The sequence below is a fragment of the Pantherophis guttatus genome, chromosome 3 (genome assembly GCF_059756535.1).
Source record: "Pantherophis guttatus breed Tessera chromosome 3, ASM5975653v1, whole genome shotgun sequence".
Classification (NCBI taxonomy): Eukaryota; Metazoa; Chordata; class Lepidosauria; order Squamata; family Colubridae; genus Pantherophis; species Pantherophis guttatus.
This window is the reverse complement of record NC_142065.1, coordinates 25,923,032-25,944,218: the sequence shown is the minus strand read 5'-3', so window position 1 is coordinate 25,944,218 and position 21,187 is coordinate 25,923,032. Positions and strand designations below refer to the sequence as shown.

Sequence of the window (21,187 nt, the reverse complement as noted above, 5' to 3'; positions counted from 1 at the left end):
TGTATTTATGCATTTATCTGCATGCATTGGCCAACTGGCAAATTCTTACAGAGTGGCCTTGGTGATTGCTCCTATACTGTGATGAAGTTTCTCTTCACATTCAGCTGAGGTGTACCTTTCTGTAACTTAAGACTGTTATTCTGTGTCTCAGGCTCTTTGATGACAAAAATCAGGAATGTTGGTATCATACTTCTTCAAGAACTTGGAAAGGATTACAAGTAGTCCTTGACTTACAACAATTTATCTAGTGACCGTTTGAAGTTACAACATCACTGAAAAAAATGACTGTTTTTCACATTTATGACCGTTGCAGCATCCCCATTGTCACATGATCAAAATTCAGATGCTTGACAACTGACTCTTATTTACGACGATTGCAGCGTCATGGCTCATGTGATCATCTTTTGCAACCTTCTGATGATCAAAGTCAATGGGGAAGCCAGATTCATTTAACAAGAGTAGTGATTCACTTAACCACTGTGGCAAGGAAGGTCGTAAAATGAGGCAAAGCTCGCTTAACCAATGTCTCGCTTAGCATCAGAAATGTAGGGCTCAATTGTGGTTGTATTATAAGGTTTACTTGTATTATATCCCCTTTGTGTTTTCAAGATTAAAGATACCCATTTTCCTAAACCCATCCTCATAAGAATTTGCTTTTTTGGGATTATTTCTATCTGCCTTTCACTTTGCCTTTTGAAGTTTCTGTGAATCTTCCTTAGAACACAGTATGAATGAACCGAAGGGAGTCTGACCAACATAGACCATAGAAGAATTATTGCTTCCTTTGACTTGAAAATTACATTTCAATGAATGGATGCATGTATACTTTATAATTACATGCATCTACAATTGTATTTATCTTTTTAGCAGCTACATGTATTCAGACTGTAATAGGATTGTGCAATTAATAGCCTTTAATAGTTTGGTAAAGTTTTACAAAATGAAGACCAGGGTGCATGTGCCTCCCTGTGCACCCAAGATATATTTATGTAGAGATGACTCTTTCTCACTTCAGTCAATTTCCAGCAGGTGTCAGCAACAGCCACACCCAAATGTCAATGCACACTTTGTGGTGACCCTAGATACTGTAATCAAGCTAATATACAAAAAGTTGTAAAAATCTGACCATGGATAAAAGGAGAAAAAAACTGAACATGCTGAATACTCATTCATTACTAACTTTAGTAGTTTGACAAGTTGCGTTCTTACATACAACCTTTCAGAAACGTAACTTTCATTTTAGTCACCTCTCTTTATTATTAGCTTTTAAACATTAACTTATAATGTTGATACTTAGAGTTAGATACTTCAAAAATGTAAGAATGAAAAACTGGCAGTAATATTCCAAATAAAAGATTGAGATGATTATCACTAAACCTTCAATAGATATTCTCCAAAGAAGACTGGGAATTGTAGTTTACAGAGAGAGCTGGGAATGCCTTTATACTTCTTCATAGAACATCTTCTATAGTTCCATGTTTATGTACAGGCATACAACTGTATTTCCATTTAAGATGTCCTAAAACATTGTTGTATGACAGTAAGGAAATCAGGTACGATTTCAAGAAAATGTAGAATACATCTCTCTAACAACAAGAACAAAAATTATCATAAATTATCATAGCCCATTTTTTTATTTCATAGCATGCTGTTTTCCAAATAGTAGAAAGTTCTGAATTTCAATGAATGCCACTGAAGCTCATTGAGGCAATAAGGTACACGGTGTTATGCCAGTTAAAATAAAGAAAAGGATCAAGGGAAAGACCACAGCTTTTAAGCAAAAAATGCATAATATAAGAAAACAGGCTGAGCTTATAATTAATCATAATAGAAGTAATAATGATCACTTCTTGTAAAATCCCACACAAAGAAAGACAATAGAATTTTTTTTTAAAATCATACAGCTACCTTACTGAGTGAAATGATAATAGTGATAAAAGCAATAATCATAATCATATTTTACCACAATTCTAATCCTGGGTGGGATTGTGTACATATTTAGAATTATATCAATTATAAGTCTAAACATAATTTAGTATCAATTACATTTATAGAGTCTTTTTCTCAAATATGAACATATAGTACAGAGTCATAGAGGCAGACCCCTGATTATGCTTCACTCTAACTGCAGATTATTATGGCACAGAGAATATGAAGAGTTTTCGTAGGTATAACTCTACCAAAAGAATAATTGCATTCCCTGATAGGCCCTTGAATTCCAACCTCTTTTTGAACAATAAAAAGTTAGGTGTTGCCTTTGCATTCCTCCTTTTAAAACCTACTCCTACGGGAACCATTTCATCCCATTTCATTTATTTTCCTTCTATACTTCCCAACCATGCTTCTTTCTGGGGCTTCTTCCTATTTTTTTCCTCATGGTCAGATTTGTGTGTAGTGCAAGAGAAAACGATAATGGGGCTTTGATTCCTATACTGCAACCATCCTGTGAAATGTCAGCTGGTTAAAACCAAGCAGAGTCCCAGACTCAATGTTACGGGGAAAATATTTGCGCTTGGGGCACCAAACCTTCCTCCACCGCCAGACTTTTACATAGGCAGAGGATGGAACTAAGCATACCGTAATCATGTTTGCTCCACGCTATCTGGCTGCTGTCAAAAAAGAAAAATGACTTCTGAATCTTCCCTGTCCCGACCCCAACTTTGATAGAGAAAAACAACATTCTGAAATGGACTTACCACTGCCCATTGCCAAGACTTGCATGTTCTCAAACTCCAGTGTCGTATATGCAGGATCTAAAGCTGCACTGTAATCTGCCATCTCCATGTCTATCAGGGCTTTGGAAAGGCGCATTATCATCTGCAAACACGGGCCAGATTGCAGTGATTCCACAGCCAGAGGTTATTGGCCCCCTCAACCTCTCCAACTGATTTTGCCGGCGTCCCCTATCTGTTGGCCTTTATTTCAGATATTTCTCTGAAAGAATCTGCTGCACTTCAAGGCCTATACTACCCAAATGGGTGGAGGCAGGAGGCAAGGGGGGTTAATCGTTAATCATCTCACCCACTAGTGAACACTGCTGTGCTCAGCCTCTTACTTCGTTCTGCTTTGCTTTTCTCCCTCTCTATTCCCCGTTGACGATTGTTTATGACAGGCTTCGTCACCAGCTTGTTGCTGATTTCTGCTCCAGGACAGGTGAAAAAGCATAGCGAAGGGCCTGCTATCTACACTCAGCTTTCCCCAGTGCAGTGTGGTACCTAAGGTGTCATTATTAAGATTACTTTATGGGTAGCAGAAGCTGCAAGGATCACCTCTGAAAGGCAGAACACCATTTCCATCTTCCATTTGGAGCTGCTGTCCTGTCCCTTCGTCTACCCTTTCTCTTCCTCTCTTCTCTTCTCTTCTCCCACGCCCTGTCATTTCTCTGTTGGATGAAGGTCATTGGAATGGTAATTTACACACTGTCATACACAGGAACAATGTGGGACTTTCATTTTACTTCCCTATAAAACCATGTTTTACAGGCTCTGACTTCATTATCAACAACTCCCTCCACAGCATTTACCTACAATAGATCTTTCAGTGCCAGGCACGTAAATGCAAAATGCAACACTGACTGTGTCCATGGATCCCAAACCCCCACCTTCCTGGTGATCTTCTCAGTTCAAAAGGTACACAGGATTTGGGCCAGGTGACATCTAATGTTTAGGAGGTAAGAACAGATCTGAAAGAGATCTGGACTAGCTTGGACCCGTGGAATCCATTGTTTTTCCTTGATCATTTTCTTGAACAAGCTGACCAATTCCTCTGAACCTAGACCGTATAACACAGGAAACTGTATGATCTTTCTCTGCCCCCCCCCACTTTTTTTTCTGATTAGGACTTATACAAAGGTTGGCATCTTATAGCCCCAAATTTTCATGGAGACCTTCTAATCATTTTGCAACCCCATGTCAATCTTTTCACCATTTTCAGATGGCAAACATAAATTAGGTAATGTGAGTCCTAAAACAGATTTCCCACAGTTAAAAGACCCACAACTCAATAAAGCAGTAAAAAAAATCTCCATCTACCACTTGTGATGTGGATTGTCCCACCTGAATTATTGACTTATTCCCTGAAAAAATTAAAGTCTTCGGTTGAGAAAAAGTTTCATATCCGCTAAGCTGGTAGCAGCTTTTTCAGAAACAGTTTGAATCACTGGTATGGTGTGGGTGACAAAATAAAATTGTCCACTTCTAGCGCAACTTTCCTGAACCCTCTACTATTTTTAAACTGTAAAAATGGCAGCAAGAGATCCTATCACAAATTTTCTTAGTTCGCCAAGCACAATCTAGACCAATGATGGCTGACCTTTTTGCTATCGTGTGCCAAAAGTGTGGGGAGCGTGGGGGGATTGTGTGTGTGTGTGCCCAGACCCATAATTCAATGTCCCCCATGTCCCTCCCCCCTACACATGTGCGCGTGACCCCTCCCGCCGTGCTCTCCCCCGCTTTTGGCACGCGATGACAAAAAGGTTACTGGTGGGCCTGGTAGGCCTGTTTTTCGCTCTCCACAGGCTCCACAGGCTTTCTTGGAGCCTGGGGAGGGCGAAAACGGCCTCCCCCCCCCCCCAAAGGCTAGAAACGGCCCATTTTCTGACTTCCGGAGGGCCAGGAAGGCCTGAAAATCAGCTGGCCGGTGCGCGTATGTGCACTGGAGCTGAGCTAGGGCAACGCTTGCATGCCCACAGATATGGTTCCGCGTGCCACCTGTCGCACGCATGCCATAGGTTTGCCATCATGGATCTAGACTGAAAGAAGGTAAATTATATTACCAGGAACCAGTGCTTTTTGAGGTTATAATCAATTCTTGCCACTTGATTTTGTCTATAAAATCATCTATACCTAAGCCTACAAAAGAATATTGATTATGTTTCTATTGCTCAATGCAGAGTATTTCCCTACTTTCATTTGATACAATAAGCCATGTTTTTATTTTATTTATTTATTTATTTATTTATTTATTTATTTAATTTTTATACTGCCCTTCTCCTGAGGGACTCAGGGCGGTGAACAATTAACATAACATACATATAAAATGTGAATATAAGATGATTAAGCCAATTTGGCTCATCAGTTAAGAATTTTCAGCATAAAGATTTAGAACAATGAAGAGATTTATGCCAGCCCATCTTGGTGAAAGAGAAAGGTCTTAAGTGCGCGAGGGAAAGTACGAAGATCTGGGATCATTCGTATCCCTGGGGGTAACCTGTTCCAAAGGGTAGGTGCCCCCACAGAAAAGTTTTTCTGCTATGCTCCTATGATATCGCTTTCACTTTCCCCTGAACCCATGAAAGAGAAGCAATCTTAAGTTGTCTTTAAGTTGTCTTTAGTTGTACTGCTGTTGAGTTGTGCTTTCCTGCTTAAGCCTGCAGCAGCCAACAAAAACCACAGAGTATGTAAAATTTGCTAGAGTTCCCAGCGTATTATATTGCAGATGAAATTAGATAACTAATAAATGCATGGGATCAAAATAGGACTTTCTATTATTTTCTCCCTAAGGAGCTGAACATAGCAATGACATGCTTATGCTCTATCAGTTCTACAGAATATTGCCAGATTCTCCAGCTGGCAGTATTGTAAATGTCATAACTCCATGTCCCTTAAATAATGGGATTATAGGGCCACAATCCTAAATAAAAAACTGACAGCAGGTAATAAAGGTCTGAAAGGGGGAGAATACCCAATCACTCAAGTTAACCTTATTCATATACAGTATATCTGCACCTTTTTAGAATTGGCTTTGACTAGTTTATGGCCCAGGAAATTGATTTCCCAAGGAAATATATCTGTAGAATCCAGTTAAGCTTCTTCCAATTAATTTAACTGGACTTTCTGGGTCTTAAAAGCTTTGCTTTATTCTTAACAACCTATTTTCTCTTAAACATGCTGGACAATTTTCACCTATTGGCTACTAATTGCCTTTTTCTCTCTACTGTGTAGTGCCCATTTTGGTTATGAAATCATACTTGTTTTTTTTTTTTAAATTCCAAGAATTCATCTGAATCACATAAACATCAAGATCATAAAGTACTTTTCCACAAAGTACTAACTATTGTAATTATTGTCAGCCTTTTAGCATCATGCAGCTAATACAGTTAAATAAGGATCTATACTTGATTCATTTCTACAACTGTAATTATTTGTCTGGCAAAGTACATTTTATTTACATACAACTTTCCTGGAATGTAGGAAATCTCCAATATTTTAGTGTCTGTATACTAAACATAATGGGTATATATTTTATTAGATGAAAAGAAATGCATATTTAATAATACTGATGGAGGGCATGGTAGAATGTTAAAAATGAATTAAATGGCCATGTGTAGTGGTAGTTAAAATGCCAACCAGAGAGAACTTAGTATACATTTCTGCCGAATTCCAATATTTATAGTATTAGGCAAGTTTGTTCTCTCAAGCTCACCTTATCTTATGTCTGCTGCAAAACAAAATGTGATAAGCTCATGCATGGAAGCTCCCTAAATGAGGAGTGGGATACAAATGTGATGAATTCTCTGCTAATCAGTTTTTATTCTTGTTGCATTTGAGTCAGTATTGGTTCCTGGCAACTGCCTGGGTGAGTCTATGAAGTTTTTTTTTTTTTTTTTACAAGATTGTTCAGAAGTCATTTGTCATTGCCTCTTTCCTAGGGTTGAGAGCAAGGGACTGGCCCAACATTTCCCAGCTGACTTCATGCCTAAAGCGAGACTAGAACTCATAGTCGTCTGTGTTCTAGTCCTGAAAAGAATCATGTGGCTCTGTTGTATGATGTCAAACCCTGCATTTGGTACAATTCTGATTATTCCTACAGCTACAGATTTTAGAGCCTGTGGCTGACTGTGGCTGAGGAGGGGTTTTATGATATACTATAAATTCTATTGTGTATAACCAGATTAATAACAGTAAATCAATGTTATCATATTGAATATCAGCTGAATTGCACCAAAGAACCGATAATAATTAATGATTATGGCCTGTTCTTTTCATAATGAAAACACCTTATCTTTTGCAACCCTTACGATTTAAACTTCAGATAGTAAATTAAAATTTCTTCAGGCAGTTTGAGCTGTTTTTCAGGAACAGCCCATGATTTAATGTCTAATATAAATCTCAGTGGGTTCTCTCTGGCCATTCAATGGCCAACTCAGATGCAAGAAGTACTACATGGCAGACAGAGGCAGCCCACTCTATAACATTAAAGAAGAATATAATAAAAGTAAGAAGAAATGTTGAAGGAAGAGACAGTGTAATACCAGAAGTGTGACAAGTGGCCAGGAAATAAAGAGTCATCTTCTCTTGCAAACGCAGAAGAAAGCAAAGAAATACGTACTCATCTTTCAAACTGGCATTGGAGACAGGAGGCATCTCACACTGCACTACTTAATTCACATCTGTGTTACCAATGCTTTACTAATGCAGTTGTTGTGAGGAAAAATGGGAGAAGTGACACCTACATATGTCACCTTGAACTCCTGATCAAAACCTGCGATATAAGTCTAAAAAATATAAGTACAATACTGAGAAAATCACCTCAATGTCTAACACCCAGCTGAAGGTCACCTCCTGGCCATCAAAATAGGTAGAACATCTATGAACATCCATTTTGTGCCACTCCTGCTCTGGAGCTGGAGCTGGCTGTCTTCATATTAGCCGATATTAAGACCTGGTTAGACGTTGAAGCATCCACGGAATCCTATTGTTTCCCTGCTTCTATCAAAAGTAAGAAAACATTGTTGTGGCACCAACTCTACTTTTTTTGAGCATATCTGTGATATCACTTAGAAAAAACGTTGTGTTGTGGCACAACTTTCCTTAGACCAGATTTCTCAATCTCAACAACTTTAACTTTATGGACTGCATGGGGTTGAAATCCACACATCTTAAAATTGCTAAGATTGAGAAACACTGCCTTGGACTGACCCTATCGCCCCTCCACAGATGCTGCTGGGCCAGTATGTTTCTGTTTCTCTACCTAATATTTGACATAAAGCAAAGATGTGCTTTTTCATTTTCTTTGCAACACTGGGACATGTGGATGGTTTTCTTTTGGCTCGGCTCTCACTTCATAATCATCCATGCTTTACAAGGATGCCCTGGTAAGAATCCTCTGTAGCAGACTTTCCAATGGAAAGAACATAAATAAACCGGATCTCAATACTTTTAGTCAGTGGTTAGTCTATTTCACAATCCCTGTATAACAATCCACCAGATTTCATTTCCTCTGCTTTTATAAGCAACACACATCTATCTTGTGCATCCCAGCTTGTAGCCTCAGGAACTCTTTCCACATGCACAACATACAAACATAGAGATGTTATGGCACAGTAGATAAGATGTTAGATGACCTGCCAAGGGAACCAGGTGAAAACTCACTTGGTGACTTTGGGCTAATTACACTCTTTTAATTTTAATTTTAATCAACTCTCCACCTCCAATCCCTGGACTAGGCCAGTGTTTAAGATTAGGACCATACAATATGAGGTTCACGTCTACCTTAATCATGGAACTCACTATATAACTTTGGGCCAGTCATTCTCTCTCAGCCCAACTCTAATTCATAAAGTACAGAGAGATCCCCATGGAAGCCACCTTGATCACCTACTGGAATAGCATGATAGAAATGTAGATAATAATAATAATGCATTGCACACTAGTCAATTGCAAAAGGCAGCTTTATTAAGAACAGCTTACATCCTGCAATGATAACTGTGATACCATCAAACATCCATATCTGATAGATAGACAAAAATGCCAAATCCAATGTGATCATCTGGGTGAATGTGCAACAAACCATGCATTGCACACTATAACCCAGATTAGATCTATGATGAAAAACTTCTAATTGCTGAATTTTAGTTCTCACCAAGCCGTAAAACCAGCATGGCCAATTGTGAGATACTAGAAGTTACAATTCAGCAATATCTGGATAGTTAAGAGAGTAGAAAGTTCTGTACTCCCGCTATAGATCTTTGGCCTGAACCAATAAGATTCCCAATCAACAATATCCCTTTTTCTCCCAGGAGCTACATTCCTCCAAAAGCCCATAAACAAGATATGTGCATGAAGTCAATAGCTTTCACATCCTATTGCTCTTCAGAAACTCATATTGGGTGACATATTAATGATTGTCAATTTGGTTGTTCCAGATAGCCCACTGTTGAATTGAGAGGAAGACCACTAGCTTCCACATCTCAGACTTGAGCTTCTCTGAGGAAATGGAATAGGCTTCTGGAATGTGACCATGAAACATGTCATGGTTACTGCTTGAAAGAACATATCCTAATCTTTCCTCTTCAACTAGAGGTTACTGAGCCAATAATTCATATAAGAGGGTCAGAAAGGTAGAGACAGAGCCTCAACAACAACCCCACTGAGAAATCTTTCATGCCAATCCAAACTTGGATAGGATGATCCTTACGATTAGATAAATGTGTACAGACATCAAGTTAAACATGCACAGGATTTACTATAGTGTCTAGTATAATATCATAAACCCAGCTTGTTTTGCTCAGTTTAGCAAAACATGCCTTAGGTCAAACAAGCTCCTAACTAGGTAAGACCCCCACCAAAAAAAAGTTTCCTCTCATACAAGGTCTGAAAGGATTAAGGTTACTAGAAATAGCAATCAAAAGGTGTATGTACAAGGCTAGTAAGGCGGGGGGAGTTTCTTAAGGGGAACCGAAGGATTAAATGCTTGGAAACTGACAATGAATCATAAAGCCTTTCACCTCTACTGAAGATGACTCAGATGTACTGCTGGTGGCAGAAATTAAAATCTTAAAGATTAGTTGTCTTCATGTAATCGTTTGGCAAAAGTCAGTTCCTGACTTCAGTATTATGGAAGAGAACATCGTTCAGTTATTGCAATTGATTATTCTGTTTTAAATGAAGGAAGTATGTGCCTGAAAAATTGGAAAACTGTGTACAGTCTTCAAAGCACAATGTAAAAATATCTAAAAGACAAATGCTGACTCAATTCAAAAATTTGAATTTCAAAAATTCAAAAATTTTTACTACCGGTTCTGTGGCGGTGGCTTGGTGGGCGTGGCAGGGGAAAGATACTGTAAAATCTCCATTCCCTCTCCACTCCAGGGGAAGGTTACTGCTAAATCCCCATTTCCTCCAGATCAGCTGGGACTCAGGAGGCAGAGAATAGATCGGGGCGGGGCCAGTCAGAATTTTTACTACTGGTTCTCTGAACTACTCAAAATTTCTGCTACTGGTTCTCCAAAACTGGTCAGAACCTGCTGAATACCACCCCTCCATTGCCCCCCCCCAATTTGCAACATTTCCCCCTAAGAAATAGGGCAGGCCCCCAATCTCCTCATCTTTTGGAAAGGTTTAAAAACATGGCTGTGCTGTCTTGCTTGGGTCTCACCAAAGAACATGCAGCCATGGAGCTGGTTAGCATCCTGAAGGCCCTCCCTTCATCTTTTTTAAATTAATTAACTTTTAATGTTGAATTTTAACCATCTTTGCCTCTTTTTAAATTTTATATACAGTTTTTATGTTTCAGTATTTTTATTTGTACATTGCCGTATGTTACTCTGTGAGAAAGATGTGCAGCTGCTAAATTTGATAAATAAATCAATAAAAAATGTATAAATGAACATAGAGGTTGTCTATCTTTATATTTGCTACCTTTTAAAAAAATATTCCTGTTACATCCTCTGATACAAAATACAAGATAAAAACATCTTTAAAAGACTAAACTCCACATCTCAGGAGCGCTCAGAGAAGAAGAAAAAATATTAAGGCCTCTTGTAAATGCCAGGGCTGCGTGGACGGAAGAATAATACATGTTCTTTTCTCCACAACTCTATGAAGCTTGCATGGGTTCTGAGAAGCTAAAATGATTAACCATTGGCTCACCTCCTACTTCAGAAGAAAAGCTACAAAGACAGATTTTCCATGTTTGCTGTAGAACTACAGGGCAGATATCTTTCTTCTGACAGGAACTCCTGCCCCCTTCCACCACCTGGCCCTTGGGATTTTCTTACTTCCTTTGCTAGCCCTGGCACCAAAATGACCTGCCATGATTTCTCCAATTCCCCACAAACTCTCTGCTGGGGAGCCTCAAAGCAACCTAGAGAGAAGTAGATGTAGAAGCAGCCTAGGGCAGTACGGTAGTTTTTCTTACAATCCCACCATGCTCCGAGGAACCCTTTGGGTTGCACATATAGGGCTGGGACAAGTAAAAGCCAGTCTTCAAAAGCTGCATGCTTAGGCGTAATGAAGTAGTAGCCATCCATGCAGGTTTGCTAAGTGAAGCAGCTGGCTTATCGTGTCTTAATTGTAAGGCATGTCCAGAGAATCCCCCACTGCCTCTGAAGGCAACAAACTGATTTGGAGGTTCAGGTATTAAAGCATATCCAACTCTTATCTTCCAACATCTCCCCTGCTGCTGGCAGCCACTTTCTATGCCTAAAAGTATGGCTTACCGTGAGGCCTCCCTTGCTTTTAAAATCATTTGGATTTCTTCTTTTCATGGAGATGAGTGCACATCCTGTCGTAATTCTCAATGGACAGAACACCATAGCAGCCTATTCCTGTTCCATTTCCCAGGCCACACGATGGGTAAGCCCGATGGGGCACAGTCCTGTGTTACAAGACTGAGAACTAAAGTCCCAGGGGAATCCACGCCAGCACAATCATCTCTCAAACCATCCCTTCTGCTTTTTTCCCCCCACCGTTGAAATTTCAAATTCCAGTTTGTGGACAAAGTCCTACCTATCTGAGAATATAGATCTCCGACCACTGACCAAACTCCATTCCAAGTGAGAACCTAGTTATGCTTTTCCACAGGCTCTGACATTCAGTGTTTGGAACTGCTGGGGTAGATTGCAAATCAGCTTGTCTCGGCCTGAACTGCTGTGCGCTTTGAAATAATGGATTCTGTGTGACTTCAAAGTCAAGCATTGGGGAAGAGGATTCCTTCTGATTGCCAGTAACAAAGCAGGTAGGAAGATCCCCGACGCCTGCTTTCACAGCTCTGTTTCAAAGGAAAAAGATGAAAACATCTATTGTGCTTGAAGTAGTCATTTTGGGCCATACTTTAAGATTAAAAAAGACAAGACAATGTGGAGGGGGTAGGGTACTGAAAGCCAAAGAGATAGGAAGAAGGAACTCTTCCAATCGGAGGCACTTGATGTAGTTAACAGATAACTTCAGTACAGCTTTCTCACTCTTCATCCCTTCCTATTCTCTTCAGATTAGGGCAAACTTACTTCTGTGCTAATCATTTCTTGGCCAGGTTATCTCAAATGAAAAAATTAACAGAAAATAGTTTACTGCATGACTTGCTCACCACAGCAAGAAATGACACCAAAAGCTGTCAAGCAAAATTTTCAACCAGCTTGCTCTTTTAAGATCTTGTGCCGAATCTAGCCATCTACGTTTAAACGGTGTATATGTGTTTTAAAGGATGATTTTCCCCTCCCCCTGTAAAGTCAATATTTTGTTCCTGCCCCTTTTCCATGACCTGAGGATATATTTGCTTTTTGACTATTTCCAAAAGGAGATGATATCCCTTCTCTCCCCAGCCTGTATTTTGTCAGACTTTAGTAAACAGGGATTGTCTTTCCACACCATCAAATCCCATTTGCCTTTTGCCTAAATTCATGTCTTAACAATTACAGAGCCCTTTCCCCCTTCCCCCATGTGTTAATAAGCACCCCTGTGGAATTCTGCTGAATCAGAAGGGTGCAGGACATTTATGGGTTACTAGCCAACTGGGTGCGGGGAGAGAAGCAGGAGTAGATGTCAGAGGGACAATCCACACTGCCACTCATAAAGGGGTCAGGCATGCATGTATGAATCTGGAGCTCCAGACACACACACAGCTTGCAAACAACTATTTTCTGGCTCTTCGAATGACAACTAGGAGTTGTTGCTGCGAGGCTAGCAAGGCTGTTTAATATTTGCAGCTGACTTCCAAGGGACAGTATTGCTAGGCTAGAGCAATTGTGTGGAAATCCTGCAAAGGATCACTAGAACCACATTTCCACAGGAAGTTTCATGTACTTGGGATTAACTTGTTTTTTTAAAAAAAATACTAAATCTCAAAGCTAGGAATTTCTTACAAAGCAACATCTACGGTCAGGTTTTTTTTTTTTTTTAACTTAAGTTGCCCTAGTAGACTTTTTAGGCCTCTCAAAAGATTCAAGGAAAATGATCTTTAGTGAAAAAGGGCTCAGGAAAGATACTTACAAGGGAAAAAAGCTCATGGGATTCCCAGGGCTTTAATAAAACTGCAAAGTAAATAGGAAGCCAATAAGCAAAATCTTTCCTTTCTCTTTAAATTACCAACAAATCAAAACTGTTTCACTCAGCTCCATAAATGTCATTTGTACTATGCAGCTGTTTAAAATAAAGCTGCAAAGCTCCCAAGACTTCACATTCCTTTTTGATAATAGTACAATTTGCCAACCAGGATCTCCTTATGGCAGCTTTTCCTAATATGGGTGTCTTCCAACTGCCTGGATCATCTCTTATTATTGAGTATCAGGAGGAGTAAGATTCTGATCCCCCAAATACATCCATCTGGAGGGTATCCAGATTGGAGAGAAATTAGGCTCCCTTAATGTAAACTACATGATTTTTGTGCTAAAGGAACATTAAAAGGTGGCTAGAGCTTGTGGGATGTTCTCAGTCAGCCAATACTTAACTTGAATATAAATTAGCAGAACATCGAAAGTTTTAATAATTCACACAACCATTTGCAATGGATAGAAAGTTGTGTGTAAGCCACCTGCTTTTGAGAGTTGGGTGGCTATAGAAATCAAATCAAAATCAATTGGAACCATGGACTTCTTAATTCTTAAATCAGCCTCTTAGGAGCTCTTCATCTGTCTCAGATGAAAAGTTACTTGTACTATCCAAAAGTGCTCTGCAGTGATTCAGTCTTCCCCTTTGTAGTGAATTTCTCTTGGAAATGAAAGATATGAAAGGGTGAAAAATACCTGGATTGCTATAACTCACATCTGCGCATTCTATAAAAAATGTTAAAAAGAAATGTTTTTGATTTCACATTTACAGCACCTTCCTGGCACTAATTAAAGCAGCCATGTCTTGTTTTTAGTTTCCATGCAATTATTAAAGCAGTAGCATCTTTTTGAAGTTTTGCCTGGAAGCTGGAAAAAGAGATGAGGCTACTTTAATGAATATCAGGAAAATTGTGTACTTGAGTTAGGTCAAAAGATCTTCTTCCAAAATATTTTTGAGCTGCACAAAGCACTATTATAAAAGTCCTTGATTGAGGGAGCAGGATTGCCAATCAAAGCATTGTCTTGAAACTTCTTTTAACCACCAAATTACAAAAACCAGATAATATATTCAATATATATTATATATTATATTGTGTAATAGAGAGCTTCCCAAAATGAGAAATATACACAGACAGAATCCAGGAGAAGAGTTTTAGTTGTACATTCTTATAATGAATCCACTTATCCAAAATTTATTTGAATTGTTTTCATTACTTATTATGTTTATTTTAATATTTGGATTTTCTTGCAAAAATTTTAGAATGGAACTCTGCACTTTTTGAAAATGTTTTGTAAGAAATGCTTCCAACTTCAAATAAGGATAACATATTTTTGCTATTAACTTTAATGAGTGGATTAATTAAAACTGGAACATCTTTTTTCAGGCTACATTAATGGGTAGTATGCAGGTGCTTTCCTTCCTTAGGACTTCCTTAGGACTTATGGGAAGTCCTAAATTATTTTTTTCGAAGTTTAAAGAAAGATTTAAAAACAATATTAAGGCCTGTACTTTAAAACCAAACAAGAAAAATTCTTCAGCCAAATTACTTTTTTAAAAAAATGCTTAGGCTCATTAAGGTGCAAGAATATAAGGCCCGGTTAAATAGCTTTTAGTGAAGATAGGAATTTAGAAAACGGAGCACAGATTTCATAGGTTTAACTAATTCTCTCCCCAGCCCCCTTTTTGTCATATGACTGGTCACTGGGATTTCAAATAGTTGTTTGTTCCAGCACTGATTTCCTGAGTACTATCTATTGATCTAGCCTTGGGTGTCTAGACCAGTTATTTCAAGAAGGTTCCTGTTTATTCCAAGATATGTGATATTGGGAGAAAATGAAATGGACCCAGGACTCTTCTCCTTCTCTGCAGAAATTATAGTGACCAACTGTTCTGTAAGGAAGAACAAGAAAGCCATTAATGCTATGGATGGAACTCCTTTTTCTCACATGATTATACTGGGAACCATGTACCTGCTGCCAAAGGTTTCTTTCCTTGTGTTGTATCTTCTGCAATCTATCTCTGAAGGAGTGGAATGTTTGGTTTTCATTATTAATTAAGCCACTTAGATAGCTTTTGTGGTGAAAGCACTAGTTATTGGTACATAAATACAAAAATTAAAAGCCAAACAGAAACCAATAATAATACCCACAAAACAAGGGGTGAAATCTGAACTGGTTTACTACCGGTTCGCTGGCTGCACATACTCGCTGTGTGCCAAATGTGCGCTGCGCATGCGCACGTATAGTGCACACCATCACCAAATGCAAGGTGCGTACGTGCACACACACACACATGGTGCACGCCAAAAGTAGGCATGGGGTAAGTAGAACAGCGCGCGCGTGGGGGGGAAGGTGTTATCAGCTGTGGTGCGCGGTCTTTTTATTTTTTTTACTTTTAAAAGTATTTTTTTACAACTTATTCAGGCGAATAGGTTGTAAAAAATGCTTTTAAAAGTTAAAAAAAGGCTCTGATGATCGCGCAGCTCAGCTGTGATCCTCAGAGCCTTTTTTTACCTTTTAAAAGCATTTTTTTACAACCTATTCACCTGAAGTAAAAAAATGCTAAAAAAGTTTTTAAAAAAGTTCCGACGATCACACATCGCTCACCTGATTGTCAGAACTTTTTTTTTTTTACATTTTTACTACCGGTTAGGCAAACCAGTAGCTTTTTTTACTACCGGTTCAGGCGAACAGGACCGAACCAGGAGTATTTCACTCCTGCCACAAACATCCCAAGGGAATTATTGGATTTTTTCCCCTCACTGGGAAATATAAAAAAATAATGAAAATACATCTTTGACACATTTTTGCAAATTCCACAGCCCAAATTAAAGTCTTCCTAAAAGACAACATGGATTGGGTCATGAATATTCAGAGATGGAGTGGAAAATGAATGCTGTTCCCAAGGAGGAGATAAAAACAGAACATATATGCTTCCAAAGTCCCACATGATGGCATTATTTTGTCATTGGGACTTATGGCTAATCCACACTGCCAAATATTCTAGGATAAAGAAAATCAGTTGGAGAAAGAGAATCCTGTAACTATCCAGGGTCTGAATATGAAGGGATTTATAGATGAAAGCCAACAATTTCTTGAATTGTTCCTGAAAATCAGTTCAGCTTCTGAAGTAGAGGTGTCACATGGGCAAACTGAGATGTGCTCATAACTACTTGGACCACTCAATTCTGGACCATTTGAACTTCCCAAGTGGTCTTCATGACCAACTCCATGTAGACTGTGTTATAGTTATCCAAACAAAAGGTATCTGAGGTACATATGGCCATGAAAAATCATACCTGATCTAGGAAACGACATAAATGGTTCATGAGATGTATTTATGGGGAAACTTTCTTGGCTACAACTGTAAGCAAGCTGTACAGATCTAGGAGGGCCTTCACATTATGTAGAAGTTCCACTTTGGCAAGAACAACCACATGAAGAAGTAAGGTCATAAAGGACCAAGAGAACCCCTGATACTGCATTTTACGTTAGGATTTTTTCTTAAAGTAGTTACAAAAACACTTCAAATTGAACCCAATTTTAGGCATCTAACTATCATGGCTTTCAGTAGAGCTTGCAATTTTAGGATTAAAAAAAATACTGTCCAGAGGGGAGATCTTCATTTTTTTAACTATTGATCTTTTAACAATAATTAATAATTAATTTAACAAACGTTCAAGCTAAAAGCCCCACCCCCACCCCCCGAATTTTGAAACATATAACAGGCTGTTCGGTCAATAAGATTAGATAAGAAGGACTGAGTGCTTAAATTCAGATTTTACTTTTTATCCATGCCAGATCCCAAAACAAAGTGCGGGTAAATGAGTGAAAGAATTTGTGGGGTGGAGGAAAAAGGAGTTTGCGGTTTTCTAAAATGAATAGATATGATTGGGTTATGCTAGAAAATTGAAAGAACACTGAAAGGGTACCAACGAGCCTCAGGAGAAAAATATCACATGGATAATTCTGTAATATACAATGTCTGATACAGAGAACCTATATTTTTCTTGAAGTTTGTAACTGCAGTTTCCAAATTTCTAAACCTCTGAGCATGGTAGTTGGGACTATAGCAAGGTTATATCAACAGTATTTAGATGGCCACAAGATTGTCTAATGTTGGAAAGTAGCTTATTTCCCATTCAAATCTGACAGGAACAGAGACGGACACATTACTTACTGCTATAGGAAAGTACAGTTTAGGATTTACTGGAATTGCTGGTCCTGTTCCAAAGTAAGCTGGGGTTTGTGTGTTTAAACTTTAATACAAATAAATAAGAGATAGAATGTATTTATATACTGTCCCTCTAATAATGCAACCATATTTTATTAATTTTAAAATTTTATTTAAGTATATAGTTTAGGGTTTAGAATCAACTGTTTAGATTACAATCTTTTCACTTTCACTTAGATAAGGAACAGCTATCGAAACAACTTGCAATAAACTCAGGTCATTCAAAATAGCTAGGTCACTTTAATGAAATACCACCTAAACAAAATAATATTGCTTTTTCCTGCTGTTTGATTTTCCTAGCAAGCGTCTTAAGCTAATACCCTGTTCTGCCATAAAATAATTAAATTATGCTATAGCCATAAAACGCACCATTTAAGTTAACTGAGTATTTCAACAAACTGTACCATGGGTGGTGGCATGTTGAAGCCACAAACCTTTATAAATCAATCATCAACTGATAAACAATACAATCATTAACTTTCAGAACTGGTGTCCCCAAAGCTGGTTTCATGGAAATATGCTGAGAGTGGATAATATTGGGTAATTTAATTAAGGTGGAGAAATAGCTGGTAAGGTATGAACTTGTATTTAAAGAGAACTACAGTATTAGTGAAGACAAGAAGTATTTTGGAAAAAAGGGAAGTGGAAAAAGAGATCCAAAAATCCATTTAAATCTTCCCTGATAATTCTTTTTCCTATCTGCACAAAACAAAGTGACTACAGATACTACATATTTTCTTTCATATGTGAAAATTTCAGTAAACTGCATTTGCTAAAGTAAAATAATACCTTTGGTATCTCCAATAAGGGGACTTTATGTTAGGGTCAGCAGATATTAGATCAGAGCAAGAGTTTCTTCACATAATAATTGGAATTGTAATAATTATGTAAAACATACCTGAAAGTGTTTCATGTACTACCTATGATATTGTGACACACAGCATTTTGGTTTTGCCAGGTTCCCAGATTCTCAAAAAACAATGTTTTTCATGGACTGCTCTCAATTGTACATTGTACGTGGACTGCACATGAGGGTGGAGGCATATAGAAGATGTCTTTTTCAAGCAAATACAGTCCTCAATTTACAACCATTTATTTAGCAATCATTCGAAGTTACAACAGCACCGAAGAAAGTGACTTACAATCGGTCTTCACACTTTTTACCATTACAGGAGCCCCACAGTCACATGATCAAAATTTGAGTGCTTGGCAACCATTGTATATTTACATCCCACAGGTCATATGGTCGCCATTTGCGATCTTCCCATCTGGTTTCCAACAAGCAAAGTTAATGGGGGAAGCTGGATTCATCTAACAAACATGTAATTCATTGATATGACAAAAAAGTCATAAAATCAGGCATGACTTACTTAACCACCCCTTTGCTTAGCGATGGAAATTCTGGTCTCAATTGTGGTCATAATTTAAGGATAATTTACCTGTATTTATGCAAACATTATATACACTAAATGGAATTTGTGTATAATAGATCTGATGGGTGATACTGTATATGGTCCTTAATGTCCATACCTTGTTAATTTTTTGTTTTACATTTAAGCAGTCACAAGGGTGAGAGCTAAACTACAACTGAATGAAAGTAACTCCAATGGAGAACAAGTCATTTGGATGGGATTGTATCCTGAAATCTCAAAACGTTACGAGAAAATGAAAAAAAAAAACACCCTGGTATTTCTAGATATATTGGACTATAGTTTTCATAATTCCTCATAACCTACCAGTTGTGAGCAATGGAAGCTCTACTCCCGTGATTGCGAATCTATGGCACACGTGCCACAGGTGGCATGCAGAGCCCTCTCTGCAGGCATGTGAGCCGTTGCCCCAGCTCAACTCCTCCTGCCAGCCAGCTAATTTTCGGGTCTCTAGCGCGCATGCGCAGGGGGCAAGGCACATGCGGTAGGCATGCACACATGGGTGGGGGGCAGGGGAGAGCATGGGGGGTGCAGCATGCCCCCCCTCCGCGGCTCATTTTTTTGTCCCAGGAGGCTGCAGGGAGGCCTGCTAGGCCCAAAACAGGGCACAAGGGGTGTCACATGTACATGCATGGGGAGGGTGGGGAAACACATGCATGCACGGGGCAGGGCATGCGGGCAGGGCATTGCATTATGGGTGCCAGTGCGCATGCTTTAGGCATGCAATGACAAAAAGATTAGCCATCACTGCTCTAGTCCAACACGTTATTGTTAGTTGCAAAGTCATGTCCGACCCATCACAACCCCGTGGACAAATTTCCTCTACTCCTCTACCATCCCCTGGAGACCATTTAAGCTCACACCGACTGCTTTAGTGACTCCATCCAGCCACCTCATTCTCTGCCATCCTCTTCTTCGTTCCCAGCATTAGGCTCTTCTTCAGTGAGTCCTTAAGTGGCCAAAGTATTTCAGTTTCATCTTCAGGATCTGCCCTTCTAAAGAGCAGTCAGGGTTGATCTCCTCTAGGACTGATTGATTTGATCACCTTGCAGTCCAAGGGACTCGCAGGAGTCTTCTCTAGCACCAGAGTTCAAAGGCCTCAATTCTTTGACATTCAGCCTTCCTTATGGTCCAACTTTCACAGCCATACATTGCAACTGGGAAAGCCATAGCCTTTACTATACACACTTTTGTTGTTTTTTCCCAACACATTAGAAGACATTAATCAGGGGAGTATTGAAACAGGGATTTTCAGCCTCGAAAATATTTTTATATAGAATAATCATGCAATATAGCTAATCTGGGTTTATAATCACTTGAACTAGCAGATAGAGTTTTATATCTCTTCCACTCCCAGGTGGGAAAGAAGTCTTTATCTACATCAGATATTAACTTAGAGCACCAGGTAGAAGTTTCGTCTTTAATGTTTTTCTCTGACATATTTAGATACCCTTTTGTATGACAGTGTCAGGTTTCGATGCTATCTCAAAATAAATGAGTTTATTTTATTAAAATAAGGTTCCTCCACATATTTTAATACCCCAGGGAAACACATTCCAGAATTAAGCAATCTTTCATATGTTATTTGAAATAGCATAGTCCATACAGAACTATATTCTACAGGGTCCTTTGTGCTCTTTGAGGTTGGTTGTTTTCTTACAGACATTTCATTAACCAAACTAAGTTGGTTAATGAAATGTCAGTGCTGATGACACCTAGTTTGGTTAATGAAATGTCTGTAGAGAAAACAACCAAGCTCAGATGGCATCAAGGACCCCTCATTTCAACCCTGAGTTACAAATATTCTCCTTTATTGGTACTATATCCTGTGATTATTCAGAATGTCCAAATGGACTTATTTGGTGTAATGGTTAAGGTGCTAGCCTAGAAACCAAGGGACTGTGAGTTCTAGTTCTGCCTTCAGCATGAAAGCCGATGGGGTAACTTTGAGTCAGTCACTCTTTCTCAGCCCAATCCACCTCACGGGGTTGTTGTGGAGAAAATGGAAGAAAAGAAAGAATGTATTATGCATGTTTGCTGCCGTGATTTACTTATAGAGTAATAAAGATGGGATAAAAAAAAAAATCAAACAATTTAAAAAAATCTAACAATAAATCCAATCTTTACACTTTCTTATCAACAGAAATTGATTCGTGGATGTATTATTGTGCAGTATCGTTTCCTTCATAAGGCGTCTCAGAACGGACCTATGCCCTATTCATTACGTGCATTTCTTCCATTGGAAATTGTGCAATATAG

General features: G+C 38.7%; 1 protein-coding gene across 2 annotated transcripts in view; it reads right to left on the bottom strand.

Annotated features, from left to right (window-relative positions):
- The window catches only part of HNF4A (hepatocyte nuclear factor 4 alpha), a 71,625-nt gene that overhangs the window by 27,763 nt on the left and 22,675 nt on the right, over positions 1-21,187 (bottom strand). Inside the window, exon 1 of one of the 2 annotated variants that reach the window (XM_034413867.3) lies at positions 2,697-2,901. The exons of the other annotated variant lie outside the window; for it this stretch is intronic. Within the exon in view, the coding sequence (XP_034269758.1) occupies positions 2,697-2,817 (121 nt within the window). The 5' untranslated portion in view covers positions 2,818-2,901. Of the gene's footprint in view, positions 1-2,696; positions 2,902-21,187 lie in introns of those variants that run through there. 2 annotated transcript variants of the gene reach the window in all.